Source organism: Mesoplodon densirostris, chromosome 8 (assembly GCF_025265405.1).
Source record: "Mesoplodon densirostris isolate mMesDen1 chromosome 8, mMesDen1 primary haplotype, whole genome shotgun sequence".
NCBI classification, from domain to species: domain Eukaryota; kingdom Metazoa; phylum Chordata; class Mammalia; order Artiodactyla; family Ziphiidae; genus Mesoplodon; species Mesoplodon densirostris.
This window is the reverse complement of record NC_082668.1, coordinates 96639624-96655264: the sequence shown is the minus strand read 5'-3', so window position 1 is coordinate 96655264 and position 15641 is coordinate 96639624. Positions and strand designations below refer to the sequence as shown.

Genomic DNA, 15641 nt, shown 5'->3' with positions numbered 1-15641 from the left:
TAGCTATCTATTTTACATTTGGTAGTGTATATATATCCATGCCACTCTCTCACTTCATCCCAGCTTACCCTTCCCCCTCCCCGTGTCCTCAAGTCCATTCTCTATGTCTGCATCTTTATTCCCGTCCTGCCCCTAGGTTTGTCAGAACTTTTTTTTTTCTTAGATTCCATATATATATGTTAGCATATGGTATTTGTTTTTCTCTTTCTGACTTACTTCACTCTGTATGACAGACTCTAGGTCCATCCACCTCACTACAAATAACTCAATTTTGTTTCTTTTTATGGCTGAGTAATATTCCATTGTATATATGTGCCACATCGTCTTTATCCATTCATCTGTCGATGGACACTTAGATTGCTTCCATGTCCTGGCTATTGTAAATAGTGCTGCAATGAACATTGTGGTACATGACTCTTTTTGAATTATGGTTTTCTCAGGGTATATGCCCAGTAGTGGGATTGCTGGGTCATATGGTAGTTCTATTTTTAGCTTTTTAAGGAAACTCCATACTGTTCTCCATAGTGGCTGTATCAATTTACATTCCCACCAACAGTGCAAGAGGGTTCCCTTTTCTCCACACCCTCTCCAACATTTATTGTTTGTAAATTTTTTGATGATGGCCATTCTGACTGGTGTGAGGTGATACCTCACTGTAGTTTTGATTTGCATTTCTCTAATGATTAGTGATGTTGAGCATCCTTTCATGTGTTTGTTGGCAATCTGTATATCTTCTTTGGAGAAATGTCTATTTAGGTCTTCTGCCCATTTTTGGATTGGGTTATTTGTTTTTTTTGATATTGAGCTGCATGAGCTGCTTGTAAATTTTGGAGATTAATCCTTTGTCAGTTGGTTCATTTGCAAATATTTTCTCCCATTCTGAGGGTTGTCTTTTCATCTTGTTTATGTTTTCCTTTGCTGTGCAAAAGCTTTTAAGTTTCATTAGGTCCCATTTGTTTCATCCATATAATTATGAGGCAGTTCATCAAAATCACTTTACAGTCTAACTTCCTTGAACAGCTGGGAGTTAATTACCAACTCTGATGATCTAGCTGGCCATGTCAGGGTGCACAGACAGTAGGTTAATATCATCAATAGATTAATATTACTAATAGCTAATATCATTGAGTTAACTTTTTATAATTCTAATTTCATCACTCACTTAATAGTATTTAAATGCGTTTGATTTTAAAAACATTTAGTTAAATGAAGAACGTGTACTTAGCGGTGGCTTTTTTACATTCATGATGGTTTTACATTGAGTAGATAAATACCTTCTTTAGAATTCTGAGGCTTTTTATCCATAGAGTCTAAAAATGAATAGATATCAGAAGTTTTCATCTTTGCAATCATGAATATTGCTTATTTTCCTTATATGTAGGTCTCAGAACCATTCAATAAAATCATTACATAACACCAAGCTATACATGGCCTTCCCATCATGTTACTGATATCTTCTTCACTGGTGTTCAGTTGAGCACTGAGCCTCAACGCCTCATTCCTTTGGGCAAAGGTTGGATTTTAAATGCTACTGTAGCTGCATATAATAGCTAAAGATGATCATAAGAGAAAATCACATATTAACATGTGGACTCATGGTTACTCAAATGTTGGCTTTCTTTCCCAAAGGGTAACAAACATTGTGTATCATGAGCAGAGTTCTCCAATAGGCCCTTCATTTTTAGGGTTCAGTGAAAATACAGCTGCATGCAGGTTTGAGAGAATCAACGGTGTGCTATATGACATCGAAATTTATAGGAACAGCCAGTGCAGTGTTTGCAGTGCTTAATGTTTGCAAAACACAGATGCTTGGGTAATTCATGGGCAGCATGGCATCTGTTCTTTGCTTGTTTTTAAACCTTTTTCTATTTATAAAATCCAACACATGTAACTATTGCTTTCAGAGACAAAGGTACATGATTCAGTTCTATTATAACAACCAGTGCTACCTGTTAGAGGCAAAACTTGTTTCTTTTCTGAAGTTTAATATTTTTTTGTTTTTATGTTTTTTGTTTATATGTAATATTTTTTGTTTTATGTTTTTATGTTATGTTTGTTTTTATGAAAATCCCTTTCTAATTCTAGCACCTAAGAAGCCACCTGTGTTTGATCAGCACCCTACTCCAGTAACAGTTAGTGAAGGAGAATTCGTGCAGCTCAGCTGCCACGTCCAGGGATCCGAACCGATCAGGATCCAGTGGTTGAAGGCTGGCAGGGAAATAAAGCCCTCAGACAGATGCAACTTCAGCTTTGCTAATGGGACTGCTGTGCTGGAACTCAAAGATGTGGCTAAAGCAGATGCGGGAGATTATGTGTGTAAAGCTTCAAATGTGGCTGGAAGTGACACTTGCAAATCAAAAGTGACCATTAAAGGTACAGACACCTCAAAACTATTATTTGGATTAAGTCAACTGCTTGTGTTTATTTGCTTATTACAATTTAAGTAAGAATGGAATTAGATTTTTAGAATTATCAGTTACTGCTCATTTGCAATTTATAGTCTCCTTATTATAATTGAGATATTAGGTAATTTAGTGGCAATAATTTCCACACAAATTTTCTGAAAGTACCCCAAGTTCACCATCACACTTCTTGACCTTTTTTTCACCATATCCAGAAGGATGTAACTAAGTGGAGTTCCAAAAATGATCCTATAATAATGTGACATAAGGTAGCCTGATATCATATCCCTAAAGGAAATCTATATAATAAAACCAAGTGGAGAAATATAAAACTTGATGCTGGTAATGTGACTGCAGTTCAATCTGCATGTAATAGCTACAACTAGTTATAAATGTCTATGAAACTGCTTTGTCTTCTATAGTCCACTCTCATATAGAATGTGTAATATTTGAGACATTGCCAAATTCTTAAAGCCTGTCTTTCAAAGGAAATTACTTATTACAATTTGAAGGTAATTGTGATTTTTTTAAAAAAATATGTAAACATGTTTTTTTAGACAAACCAGCTGCCGTCCCAGCAGCTAAGAAAGCAGCAGTAGATGGAAAACTCTTCTTCATATCAGAACCTCAGAGTATGAGAGTTGTAGAAAGTAAGTACTTCATGAAAATTACATCTTCATCTATCTTGTACATTTTACTGCTGATTTCATTTCAGAAAAACTGGTTTTGGAAAATTAAATTTTTATTGATTTGTTTTCATTGTTCCTTAGAAACCACTGCAACATTCATTGCGAAAGTTGGAGGTGATCCAGTTCCAGATGTTAAGTGGACAAAAGGGAAGTGGAGACAATTGAGCCAAGGAGGTCGAATTTTTATCCACCAGAAAGACGGTGAAGCAAAGCTGGAGATCAGAGGCACCACAAAAACCGATTCTGGATTATACCGATGTGTCGCATTTAACAAGCATGGTGAAATTGAAAGTAATGTTAATCTACAGGTGGATGAAAGGAAGCCACAAGAGAAAATTGAAGGAGATCTTAGAGCAATGCTGAAAAAGTAAGTTCAGTAAAATACCATGCATGGTAATGTTCCATTCATGGACCATCCCCTCCAAGATTCAGATTGTGAAAGAACGTTAGCATATAGACATTTTAACAGAAACAGATAAGCAAATACACAGTATTTGAGTGGAAGTTAGTGGTGCATTAACATCAATTTCTGAATAATCTTGAGAAAATTTTGAGAATGAGGTGAATTTTTATTAAAATTTTGAACAAAGGAAATGGCCTGTAGAGAAACCTGTGTGTCTAGGCATGAAATTTTTGTTTCTATGTATAATTTCTCTTGCTCTGAATGGTCTTCTAGATCAACCATTTTAAACATTTTCCATAACTGCCAATAATTTCAAAACCAATTATGTTTCAACATCACTGTTAAGCAATTAATCAACATTTAATTTCTACATATTTTCCTCATGATATATGTATTCTTTATTGATGCTTTCCATGGCTATTATTATTTTTCCTTATAATTCTTTCATTAGCCTCTTTCGTTGTAAAGCTTACAAAAATATTTTTGTTATCCTTTCTTAAACTCTGATCAAATTTCCATACTTTGTGACTATAGTCTGATCTTAATCCACTCCACCCCCAAACCCACAGTTTTGTTTGTTTGTTTCACAAGTAACATGGTAAAATTAGTAGTTCTTAAAAAAAAGGACACAAAACTATTCCTTTGTGAAAAAAATTTTATTATATTTATAATCTTTGAATGATGATAGACAATTCAAAATAAGTAGAAGACAGGTGATTCATGTTTATTTCTTATTTCATTTAGGACTCCAGCCTTAAAGAAAGGAGCTGGGGAAGAAGAGGAAATTGATATCTTGGAACTTCTCAAAAATATTGATCCAAAAGAATATGAAAAATATGCCCGCATGTATGGAATCACTGACTTCCGGGGTCTTCTTCAAGCATTTGAAATGCTAAAGCAAAGTCAAGTAGAAGAGACACATAGATTGGTATGATCTTTTGTATATAGTATCATCTTTAAAAATTCACACTTGAAACATCTAACATACGCCTTTTGAGTTTCCAGAACCCTACAGTTGTATAAGATCAGTTAATATAACCTAAGCAGCATCAAAAATGGAAGTTAAATATAATCATTTGTCCTCTAATTCAAATTTTATTGCATATGTAATACTTACGCTTTTTTTCTCCCTAGGAAATTGAGGAAATAGAGAAGTCAGAGAAGGAAGAGAAGGAATTTGAGGAGCTTGTATCATTTATTCAGCAAAGGCTGTCACAGACGGAGGTAAAATGAATTATGCTGATCACAAAATGAACAAATTATTATTGGAAATTACAAGGGAAGGAGTGACTAATGCATTTTAATTCTTTATTCTCCTAGCCTGTCACTTTGATCAAGGACATTGAAAATCAGACAGTTTTGAAAGATAATGATGCTGTGTTTGAAATTGACATTAAGATTAATTATCCAGAAATCAAGCTTTCATGGTACAAAGGGACTGAAAAACTGGAACCCAGTGATAAATTTGAAATAAGCATTGATGGTGATCAACATACACTCAGAGTCAAAAACTGTCAACTTAAAGATCAGGGCAATTATAGATTGGTGTGTGGTCCACACATCGCTAGTGCTAAACTAACTGTAATTGGTAAGGAAAAAGAGTTTTATTATTTTAAAAAAAACTTGTGAGATGAATTTACTACTGAATACATCACATGTGATATTGTACAAAATGTATATTGTGTCATACCCACAGAGCCTGCCTGGGAACGGCATCTTCAGGATGTTACTTTGAAAGAAGGCCAGACTTGTACCATGACTTGCCAGTTTTCTGTGCCAAATGTAAAATCTGAATGGTTCAGAAATGGCAGAATCCTTAAACCCCAAGGTAGATATAAAACAGAAGTGGAGCACAAAGTCCATAAGCTGACCATTGCAGATGTTCGAGCAGAAGACCAGGGTCAGTACACCTGCAAATACGAAGACCTTGAAACTTCAGCGGAGCTCAGAATTGAAGGTGGGTGAAAGACTGTGGCTGGAGTTATCACAGCGTCAGTCAGTGGCAAATGTTGTGCAGGACCCCTGCAACCCTGCCATCACATGTATCTTAAAGCGCTGTGTGGTCTCATTTACCAACATACGTACTCATAGCATTTGCTCACGTCTCAAAATCCATTTGAAATCAAAACGGAAGTATTCACATAAGTGCTGATTCTGTTACATAGTTCTTTTTTTTTTTTTTTTAATTTTTTTTTTTGCGGTACGCGGGCCTCTCACTGCTGTGGCCTCTCCCGTTGCGGAGCACAGGCTCCGGACGTGCAGGCCCAGCGGCCATGGCCCACGGACCCAGCCGCTCCGCGGCATGTGGGATCCTCCCAGACGGGGGCACGAACCCATGTCCCCTGCATCGGCAGGTGGACTCTCAACCACTGCGCCACCAGGGAAGCCCCATAGTTCTTTTTGACCTGAAGTAGATTTCAATCTAAACCATGACATGACTTTCTAACACTTATTTCTGTTAAATTTCATAATTATGCTAAATTCAGTAATTTTTTACAATTCTGTTAAATGCCATAATTCTCACAGCTATGATTTTGAATTTTAGAAATAAATCTTAGAAAGGACCAGATTTCATGGCTATGTATCTTGAGGATCTTGGCTAGGAGCTGACATTTTGTTTACAGGAATCAATTTGACTCTATCTGTATGAAACTTTATAGATAAAATTAACAACATATGTGATGTGTGATTAGCACCTATTTTTCAAAAATAATTATTTCATAGGAAAATCATATTCCAACCTCTGAATCTCTGAAATGAAGTGGAATCCTAGGACTTAGGAGCAACAATATTTATTTCCTAAAGACCTACACCTTTAGACTGTATTCAGCAACATTTGGCTCTAATCATGGGCTCTACTTCTAGGCGTTGCCATTTATAGCTGTTGAAATAACTATGTGACTTATTTACATAAGCATTTCAACATCTCTGACTTGCTTTACAGTGGATATCAAGGCCTGGTTGTATTTTAAAGTTCAGAAATTTTACATCTTTTTTCATTTAAAGGATCCAGTTGAAACCACTTATCATTTTTTAAATAATTGCCTCCTTTTATATGATCCTTCAAAGAAAAGCTCACCAGAGTACATATGACATCTAAGCTATTCATGATACTGCAGTACGTTGAATTCCAGCCTTCCAGATAAAATTTTGCAGAAGGACCTCCACGCCAGCCTATTCTCTTGCTACATACCCTGCCTTTCCCAGTGGGTGGACTTCATGCCTGCCCACGTGTGCTTACAAAGCAGGTTTCAGAACTCTTCAAAATGAATCCTTTGAAATTTAGAAGTGCAGATTTCCTACTGAGTTTGAAATTATTTTAACAGGGAAAGTTAGACAAGCCAAAAAATAAACAATTCTAGATCCTGAGTAGCAGAATTATTTTACAGAGGAAAGAAAGAATTTCAAAGGGGAATGAGAAGTGTACAGTAAAAATTTAAGTTTATGTGCCCTTTATTTTGAAGCCCCCATTTCACTAACTTTTTTTTATTTTTTTAATTATTTTATTTTTTGCGGTGCACGGGCCTCTCACTGTTGTGGCCTCTCCCGTTGCGGAGCACAGGCTCCAGACACGCAGGCTCAGCAGCCGTGGCTCACGGGCCCAGCTGCTCCGCGGCACAGGGATCCTCCCGGACTGGGGCACGAACCCATGTCCCCTGCATCGGCAGGCGGACTCCCAACCACCGCACCACCAGGGAAGCCCTCACTAACATTTTTAAAGTTTAAATTTTACTTTTGGGTTATAAGCACCCTTGACTATTGCCTTCATGTAAATATTGTAAGGACTTTCAGGGATTTCTTTAAACTTTCCCACATTGATCCTGTAGGAATACACTTAAGTATTGGGATAATTTTTTGTTACTGATGCGAAGAAGTGCACTTTCTTCTTGTTTTATCTGTTCAGCCTTTTTCTGCTATTTTCCAATCAGATAAAAAGATAAGAGACTTTAAACATCTGTGGGGAAAGCACAGTGAAAGAAATTCCTCCCCAAACAATCTAAATTTGAACTCTTTTTGTACTTAAACAGCTGAACCAATTCAGTTTACGAAGCGCATACAGAACATTGTGGTGAGTGAGCATCAGTCTGCCACCTTCGAGTGCGAAGTGTCCTTCGATGACGCCATTGTAACATGGTACAAAGGACCAACAGAGCTGACCGAGAGCCAGAAATACAACTTCAGGAATGACGGTCGCTGCCATTATATGACCATCCACAACGTGACCCCAGATGACGAAGGTAACTTAATTGACAGTGTCCCTGTGACTATATAATTTCAACTTTGTCTGTTTTATTTATTTCTACTCTAGTTTATGCTTATACTCTGTAGTTCTATCTAGATTACTTTTTTAGGAAAGAGGAATATAAATAAATACTATATTTAAGAAGCATTATTTACAAACATATCAGAAAACAAACGTTTCATGATGTTTTCCTTAGGTGTCTATTCAGTAATTGCTCGACTGGAGCCCAGAGGTGAAGCAAGAAGCACAGCAGAGCTGTACTTAACAACTAAAGGTCAGAAAACACCCCATTCAAATCACAGTGCAATCTTGGAAACAAAGTAGCCTGCCAAGACAATTCTAAATTTTAAAAAATATCATTTTTTTTCTTTTGCAGAAATCAAACTTGAGATGAAGCCTCCTGGTAAGTTAAAAAAAAGAATCAATCCTTACAATACATTCAGTGTAATTTTGTAAATGATAGAAGCCAAACTAACATGTCTAAAAATATTATTTCTTTTTTTCAGTAAAATATTATTCAGTAAAATTATTTTCAGTAAAATAATACCAATGTTAGGCTTTGTGAGTTTGGGAAATTAGAGATAATGAGGTCACATTCAGCTGATATCTAGGATCAAGTTTGGCGGTAGAACAAATTTTCACAGGGAATAAATTTGCATGTGTGGCTGCCTACAAAAGAATCTTAATATCTTTGTTTCTATATGTTAAATTCTGCTGTTGGAAATGCCTGACAATCAAACACATCTTAGTTGTCTAATAAATATCTGTGTTTTCAGTCTCTCGGTGCTTATTATCATTAAATGTCCCTTTTCAGATATTCCTGACTCCAGAGTTCCAATTCCAACCATGCCTATCAGAGCAGTACCACCAGAAGGTAAGATCCAGCACCATGACCCCTGGGCTTGAAGCTGCAGTATCCTACCACTAGGAACTTACCAATGCCAAACCATAGCATACAGCAAGAACAAATTCTTTCTCATCATATTCTTCACTGTGTAATTAAAAATCAAAGCAAAAGAGTAGTTACAATTATAAATAGATGCTAATTTTGTTTGCTCTGATTGTTGAATTGCTGCTATATCACCTTTGAAGTACTGAAAGAAATGCATGAGACTTTTCATCATATTTCACACAAAATAAGAAACCAAACTATGTTACTTATGATGGCATTTATTTTCTTCAGAAATTCCTCCTACGGCGGTTCCTCCCATCCCCCTGTTGCTACCATCACCTGAAGAAAAGAAACCACCAGCAAAACGTATTGAAGGTATTATATGTTATCTACCTAAATGTCAAAATATAGAACTATTACAGACCTGGAAAATGTCGTTTAATGCAACATGTTGGCCCTCTAGTGGTCAGCAGTTTGAATTGCCTTTCAAAATGTAAATTATATGCTCTTTAAGTATTAACTAAATATGTAAGAAATGTGCCTAAAAGTCTGAAAATCATCAGAAAAAAAAACAAATATGATGCTTAATATTAAAGTATTTTATTTTAAAGGAATCACTTAAGCATTAATGGCAAACTGATTTCACATTTCATATTTTCCTAACTACTACATAAAGCAATAAAATAATACAGTCAAATTCTAGTGAAGCTTATAGAAATAAAAAATACTAGTGTATAGTCAGATTTAAAATTATAGATTGTGTTTTTTCCCAATTACACTGTTAACTACGCTAAAATTCACTATTTTGTTATAAAAATATGATTTAGAATATCTTTGATATTTTTAATTTATTTTTTTAAGCTAAGGAAAGAGCTCTCCAATAACCTCATGAGTGTGCCAGGAAATTGTCCTTTTCAGATATTTCAGTAGATAAATTGTACTATTTGTGCCCCCAAACTGCTCAACTAATCAATCAACAGACTGCCTGGGACTTTCTAGAGTTCTGGGGAGTTCAGAATTGCTGTCAGAATTCTCCCAGCATCATCAGGAAAAAATTCTGCATGTCAAAGTCACATTTTTCCAAAGTCAAGCCACCATTACTGTAGTAGTTTCCATGGTTTGACATGCTAGTTCCCTAATATCTACTACAATTGGTGTCAAAAGCTTGAGCTAGTTTTCAGCCAGCCTCAGGGGAAATTCAGTTAAAAAAAAAAAAAAAAAAAACACTTCCAGTTTTATGACTACTACAATCTCAATAACAAAGAAAAGCATTTTTATAATTTATATGAACATAATTAACTATATTTCACCTACTTATGATAGCAAAAATGAATAAGAATCAAAAATCATAAAATAGATTTCCACTTATATTTGTTGTCAGGAATAATAATTTATCTTAATGAATGATTTGAGTGTTAGTGTCAACATGACTTAAGTTTGAGTGCCCACTGGGAAACTTGAGAAATTAAATCATATTTTAAAAATTCAAGAGTGTTATTTATTCATGAATACTAGGAGCCCATAATCAAGTTACGATCAGGGGCCAGGATCAAGGTATAATGTCAGAAATGACAAAAGAAAACTTCCACAATATAGCATAGGTGGGACTTTAATTTTACTAATTCACTTGTTATTCTTTTTCCTGAAAAATATAAGGTGTTCTTACCTAAGTGAAATGAAGATGAAAAGGTGTACCTCTTCTATTTATGATATCACTTGGGTCTACTCTAGATGTTTGAAAACTTTAAGCAGGCATAAAATCAGTGAAGATGTAAGATCACCCTTCATATTCTATCTCCCTCCAAAAAAATTGTTCTGTTTTCTAGTCCAAGATCTTTCTGAAACAGATATCTTGCAATAATGTGCAGAATCTCTTGTTACCATCAAAACATATTTTTTAAAAAAATATTTCAGGACTTACCTTGTGGTGCAGTGGTTAAGAATCTGCCTGCCAATGCAGGGGACATGGGTTCAATCCCTGGTCCTGGAAGATCCCACATACTGTGGAGCAGTTATGCCCATGTGCTGCAACTACTGAGCCCACGGGCCTAGAGCCCATGCTCCTCAATAAGAGAAGCCACCACAAGGAGAAGCCTGAGCACCACAGCTAGAGAAAGCCTTTGCACAGCAATGAAGACCCAATGCAGCCAAAAATAAATAAATAAAATAAATTTTTTTAAAAATTCAGTAAACCTCCCAGTTTCATGAAAATATTTTAGTAAAATTTACATCTGACATCTCATTTTTTAGTGACCAAAAAAGCTGTGAAGAAAGATGCTAAAAAAGTTGTCGCAAAGCCCAAAGAAGAGGCACCACCACCTAAAGGTATTATAATTAATCAAAATTCATTCTTACTGCTTTTCTCTTGGTTAAAAATTTAAATCCCAAATAGTGGAGGATAGAGGAAGGTTAAGAGTGTGAATTCACAAAATGGTACCTCTTCCTTTACTCACCCTCACCCTCTTCTTTGATTCAGTCCTCACTTTCTCTCAACTTTCTTTCTTTTCCCCTTTTTTTCCTCCCCTATCCTCCTGTGTCTGTGTCTACACATGGCACCCAATGGCAACACCAGAGAGTTCTCATTATCTCTGGATAGTGATTTAAAGAAGGTACTGCCCTCTGGTCCAACAGCTGGTCTTGATCAAGTCACACCAACAGAAGGTCAAGGGCTGGCACTAATTTTAAGTGGCCACTCCAGCACAACTCAGCACCCTTCCTGGTTCACCTGAGCTAAATGTCAATACTTGCAGGGAAAAAAAAATACCTTTTGCAGGGGGATCAATTTAGTTACTTTAAATTTTTATTATATCCTGGAAAATTTTTAGGAAGAAGATGGTATAACTAAATTTAAGCAAATAGTTTTATCCATCTGGCTAAGATTAAAGTACAGCAACCTCCTAAAAAAAGGAGAATCCAGGAGCATAGGGCACGATTCATTGAGACTTTTTTTTTTGTGGTCATTTGTGAGATGTTATAGAATAAGAAACATCTCAAAAAAGCATGGCTATTTCCCAAACTTTATTGTTAATCACTGAAAAAATTAAACATGCATTATTTTTAGCATCAGACATACTGAATATTCTCTTTATGTTTCATGTTAATTTAAATTGTTTTGAATCAACATAAACTAGAATAAAACTTCAGCCTTCCTGCGTTTTCATTAACATGGCATTGCATAGCATTTCTGGTGAGCTAAATTTGGATCTTATAAAAGCATTTGGTATATGGGTAGTAGTCACAGATCATACAAATGGCTTACAAGGGTATACAGGATTAGTAAGCATTAAAAAACTTATAGTCTAAAGATAAACATGTATTTTATGTTTTCAAAGTTCCAGAGGTTGCCAAGAAGCCCCCACCTCCTACTGCCTTAATTCCAGCAGAAGGTAAATGAAATATTTTATTCTATTTATTTCTGAGATTTGCATCTCTACGTGGTATTCTTATTTTATGTATCAGGCTTCCAACTTATTATAAAGTTGTAGAGTCTCCTCTGCTACAGTAAAATTAGCAGTGGAAATGATGGCTACTTCATACTGGTCTAATTCCAGGAAAGAAAAACCCAGGCAAATGTTTATGCAGCCTCAGTGCGGTGGACTCAGGGAAAGAAGTGGTGAAGGCTAGAAAGGGAGGGGATCCCTTATTGTTTCAACTGTAGCTAACACAAATGTTAAGGATCATATGAATAATGTTAGCCTTAATATCTTTAAAGTTGTCATATGAAAGCAACTAATTGATTTGGTTACATGATTTTAAATATTATCTTTATCAAATTGACTAAAAAGTTATATTCAATAGTCAAAAATATAGCTTTAAAATTAGTACTGTTGGGCTTCTCTGGTGGCGCAGTGGTTGAGAGTCCACCTGCCAATGCAGGGGACGCAGGTTCGTGCCCCGATCCGGGAAGATCCCACATGCCGCGGAGCGGCTGGGCCCATGAGCCATAGCCGCTGAGCCTGTGTGTCCGGAGCCTGTGCTCCGCAACGGGAGAGGCCACAACAGTGAGAGGCCTGCGTACCACAAAAAAATAAATAAATAATAAATAAACAAATAAAATTAGTACTGTTTTTGAAAGAATAGTTTGGAATTTAAGTAACTGCAGAAATATTAAAAATAAATTCCACAAAATGATCAAATATTAAGATATTCCATGGGGGGAAAAAAGGGTTTTACAAACTGGAGTGCCCATGAAACAATGGAAGATGTGTTCATTCGATAATATTTACTGAATGCCATCTTGTTCACACCAGAAAAATCCTCAGGTTAAGAGTAGAGTGTCTCTTGACCCTCCTGACTGTGTTCCATAATCAACAAAAATTTAAACAGAACCAACCCAAAGAAAACGTAAATGATCAATATAAGGCTGAGATCTCAGATACTGATATTGCTTGACTACATAGACTTTCATTTCGTGAAGTACTTGTATGGATATAATTAACATGTTCATATTATCTTTTTAAATTAATTAATTAATTTATTTTAGCTCCTGAAGTGATTGATGTATCCTCCAAGGCTGAAGAAGTGAAAATAATGACCATAACCAGAAAGAAAGAGGTTCAGGAAGAGAAAGAAGCTGTGTATGAGAAAAAGGAAGCAGTCTACGAGGAGAAGAAAGTTCACATAGACTCTTTGGAAGAACCTTATGACGAACTAGAGGTAGAACCATACACGGAGCCATATGAAGAACCTTACTATGAGGAACCAGATGAAGACTATGAAGAGACCCAGGTAGAAGCTAAAAGGGAAGTTCATGAGGAATGGGAAGAAGATTTTGAAGAAGGGCAAGAATACTATGAAAAGGAAGAAGGTTACGAGGAAGGGGAAGAAGAGTGGGAGGAGATTTCCCAAGAAAGAGAAGTCGTCCAAGTTCAAAAGGAGGCTTATGAAGGTATGTATTAACTGGGTGACTTTTTTCTCTTTTCCTCATTTTTTGCTCAGTTCTTTATATTTTCAAGGTTATTAACCTGATTTACAATGGATATGAAACAGATGAAATGATTTTTCTATTTTTTAAAGTTAGACATCTTTAGAAGCTTTTTTTTTTTTTTTCTTCTTCTTTTTGCGGTATGCGGGCCTCTCACTGTTGTGGCCTCTCCCGTTGCGGAGCACAGGCTCCGGATGCGCAGGCTCCGGATGCGCAGGCTCAGCGGCCATGGCTCACGGGCCCAGCCGCTCCGCGGCATATGGGATCCTCCCAGACCGGGGCACGAACCCGTATCCCCTGCATCGGCAGGCGGACTCTCAACCACTGCGCCACCAGGGAGGCCCTAGAATCTTTAAAAGCATCATTTTCTTCAGAGTTACTTTCATGCTTTGATATTGTATGTTGAATCATTTAATCGTATTACTAAGACTGAATTCCAAGTGCTCTTTTCTAATGCAGAGGTTCAAGTTTTAGTTTCACTGCCTCACTGCATCTCTGCTTGATCCTGCTTCTAAATCCAGCATGAGTAATCCTGTTAGCAATAAAGATCCCAAATACAATCATTTACACAGTTGTATATGATTCTTAACTTATATCATTTGCCAATTGATACAATCTATTAGAACTTAACCTATTCAAGCACCCCTTATTACTGTGTTTTTGTTAAAGAATCACGTGAGAGGAAAATTCCAGCAAAAGTACCGGAAAAGAAAGAAGTGCCACCTCCTAAAGGTATGTAATTGGAATTATTTATATAGATCACATCATTGACGTCATTATCATGGCTTGCTGGGCAAAAATGTATGAATCACCAGTTCAATCCAATAGGCACAACTTCTTCTGGAAGCTTCATTGTATCAGTGATTTTTTTTCTAAGAATATCTACCTACTTCATCTAATTCAAATGTAAAATGATGATAAAAAGATTGTTGTGGTAAATATAAAAAATAACCAAAATACTTGAAGTACAGAGGCTTGTACTTAAAGTTCAGTGCAACAAACTTGTCTCTCTTTAAAAAATGAGAGAAAAAGAGAGAGACTATTTTAATAGAAATTCTAAAAGTACTGCAATTTTTTTAAAATGCTTGCAGTTGTAAAGAAGCCCGTAGTTGAAAAAATTGAAAAGACTTCTCGAAGAATGGAAGAAGTTCAAGTCACCAAAGGTATTATCATTTAAAACATTTCTAGTACCATGTACACAAGTAATTGTTTACTGATATATAGTCACATGTTAGTTATTTATATAGTCATCTAAACTAAGATATTTTAAAATTTTGTGCAAAGCAATATTCTTCACAATACAAATATATTTGTACATATTTTTAAGTACCCGAAGTTTCAAAGAAGATTGTTCCACAAAAACCTTCTCGGACTCCAGTGCAGGAAGAAGTTATTGAAGTGAAAGGTATACATCTTTGTCTTTCAGCTACAAGTTTTAAACATTTTTATTTATGTGTATGACTATGTATACATATATTACTGAACAACTCACAAATCTGAAATCACCAAAATAAAGACATATTATATATATTATATACATTTTATGTTACACATTTATATAATTTAAGTAAATAATAACATTATCTTTGTTTTTAGTATCACTTTAAATTACATAATTTTTTTTAATTAAAGAAGGATTTGTGTTTAATCAGTAGTCTTCTAACTTTACTGTGCCATGCATTCCATTCCATATAATATTCCTCATCCCCTCATTTATATGAGTAAACCCTAATGGATTTGGGAAAGCACCACATCACGTGTGAAGAAGTTGTGTCTATTTGATTCCCATTTAATAATGTTTGATAAAGGCTGCATGGATTGTTTGTCCCTATAGATCAAAACGTGATTTGTTTTCTTGTCAATACTGAGTTTGTTCTCAAGCTATCATATTAACCCACTCATTCTGTGTCTAAACAAGCCATGTATTTGATCTAATGTCTTGAACTGGAAAAAGAAATACTAATGTGAAATACTCTCTTTAAAGTACCTGCTGTACATACAAAGAAGATGGTTATTTCAGAAGAAAAGATGTTCTTTGCTTCTCACACAGAGGAGGAGGAGGTGTCAGTCACAGGTATAAGGCAAATT

The 15641-nt window shown here is 35.7% G+C and overlaps 1 protein-coding gene across 5 annotated transcripts in view; it reads left to right on the top strand.

The window, feature by feature from the left end:
• The window catches only part of TTN (titin), a 283231-nt gene that overhangs the window by 102487 nt on the left and 165103 nt on the right, over positions 1–15641 (top strand). For 2 of the 5 annotated variants that reach the window (XM_060105900.1, XM_060105899.1), the window contains 19 exons: positions 2086–2373; positions 2960–3052; positions 3173–3458; positions 4239–4422; positions 4629–4718; positions 4815–5082; positions 5191–5451; positions 7523–7732; positions 7934–8011; positions 8114–8140; positions 8552–8611; positions 8921–9004; positions 10880–10954; positions 11968–12015; positions 13113–13517; positions 14223–14285; positions 14645–14716; positions 14881–14958; positions 15538–15627. The exons of the other annotated variants lie outside the window; for them this stretch is intronic. In XM_060105900.1, the coding sequence (XP_059961883.1) occupies positions 2086–2373; positions 2960–3052; positions 3173–3458; positions 4239–4422; positions 4629–4718; positions 4815–5082; positions 5191–5451; positions 7523–7732; positions 7934–8011; positions 8114–8140; positions 8552–8611; positions 8921–9004; positions 10880–10954; positions 11968–12015; positions 13113–13517; positions 14223–14285; positions 14645–14716; positions 14881–14958; positions 15538–15627 (2760 nt within the window). The remainder of the gene's footprint in view (positions 1–2085; positions 2374–2959; positions 3053–3172; positions 3459–4238; positions 4423–4628; positions 4719–4814; positions 5083–5190; positions 5452–7522; positions 7733–7933; positions 8012–8113; positions 8141–8551; positions 8612–8920; positions 9005–10879; positions 10955–11967; positions 12016–13112; positions 13518–14222; positions 14286–14644; positions 14717–14880; positions 14959–15537; positions 15628–15641) is intronic. 5 annotated transcript variants of the gene reach the window in all.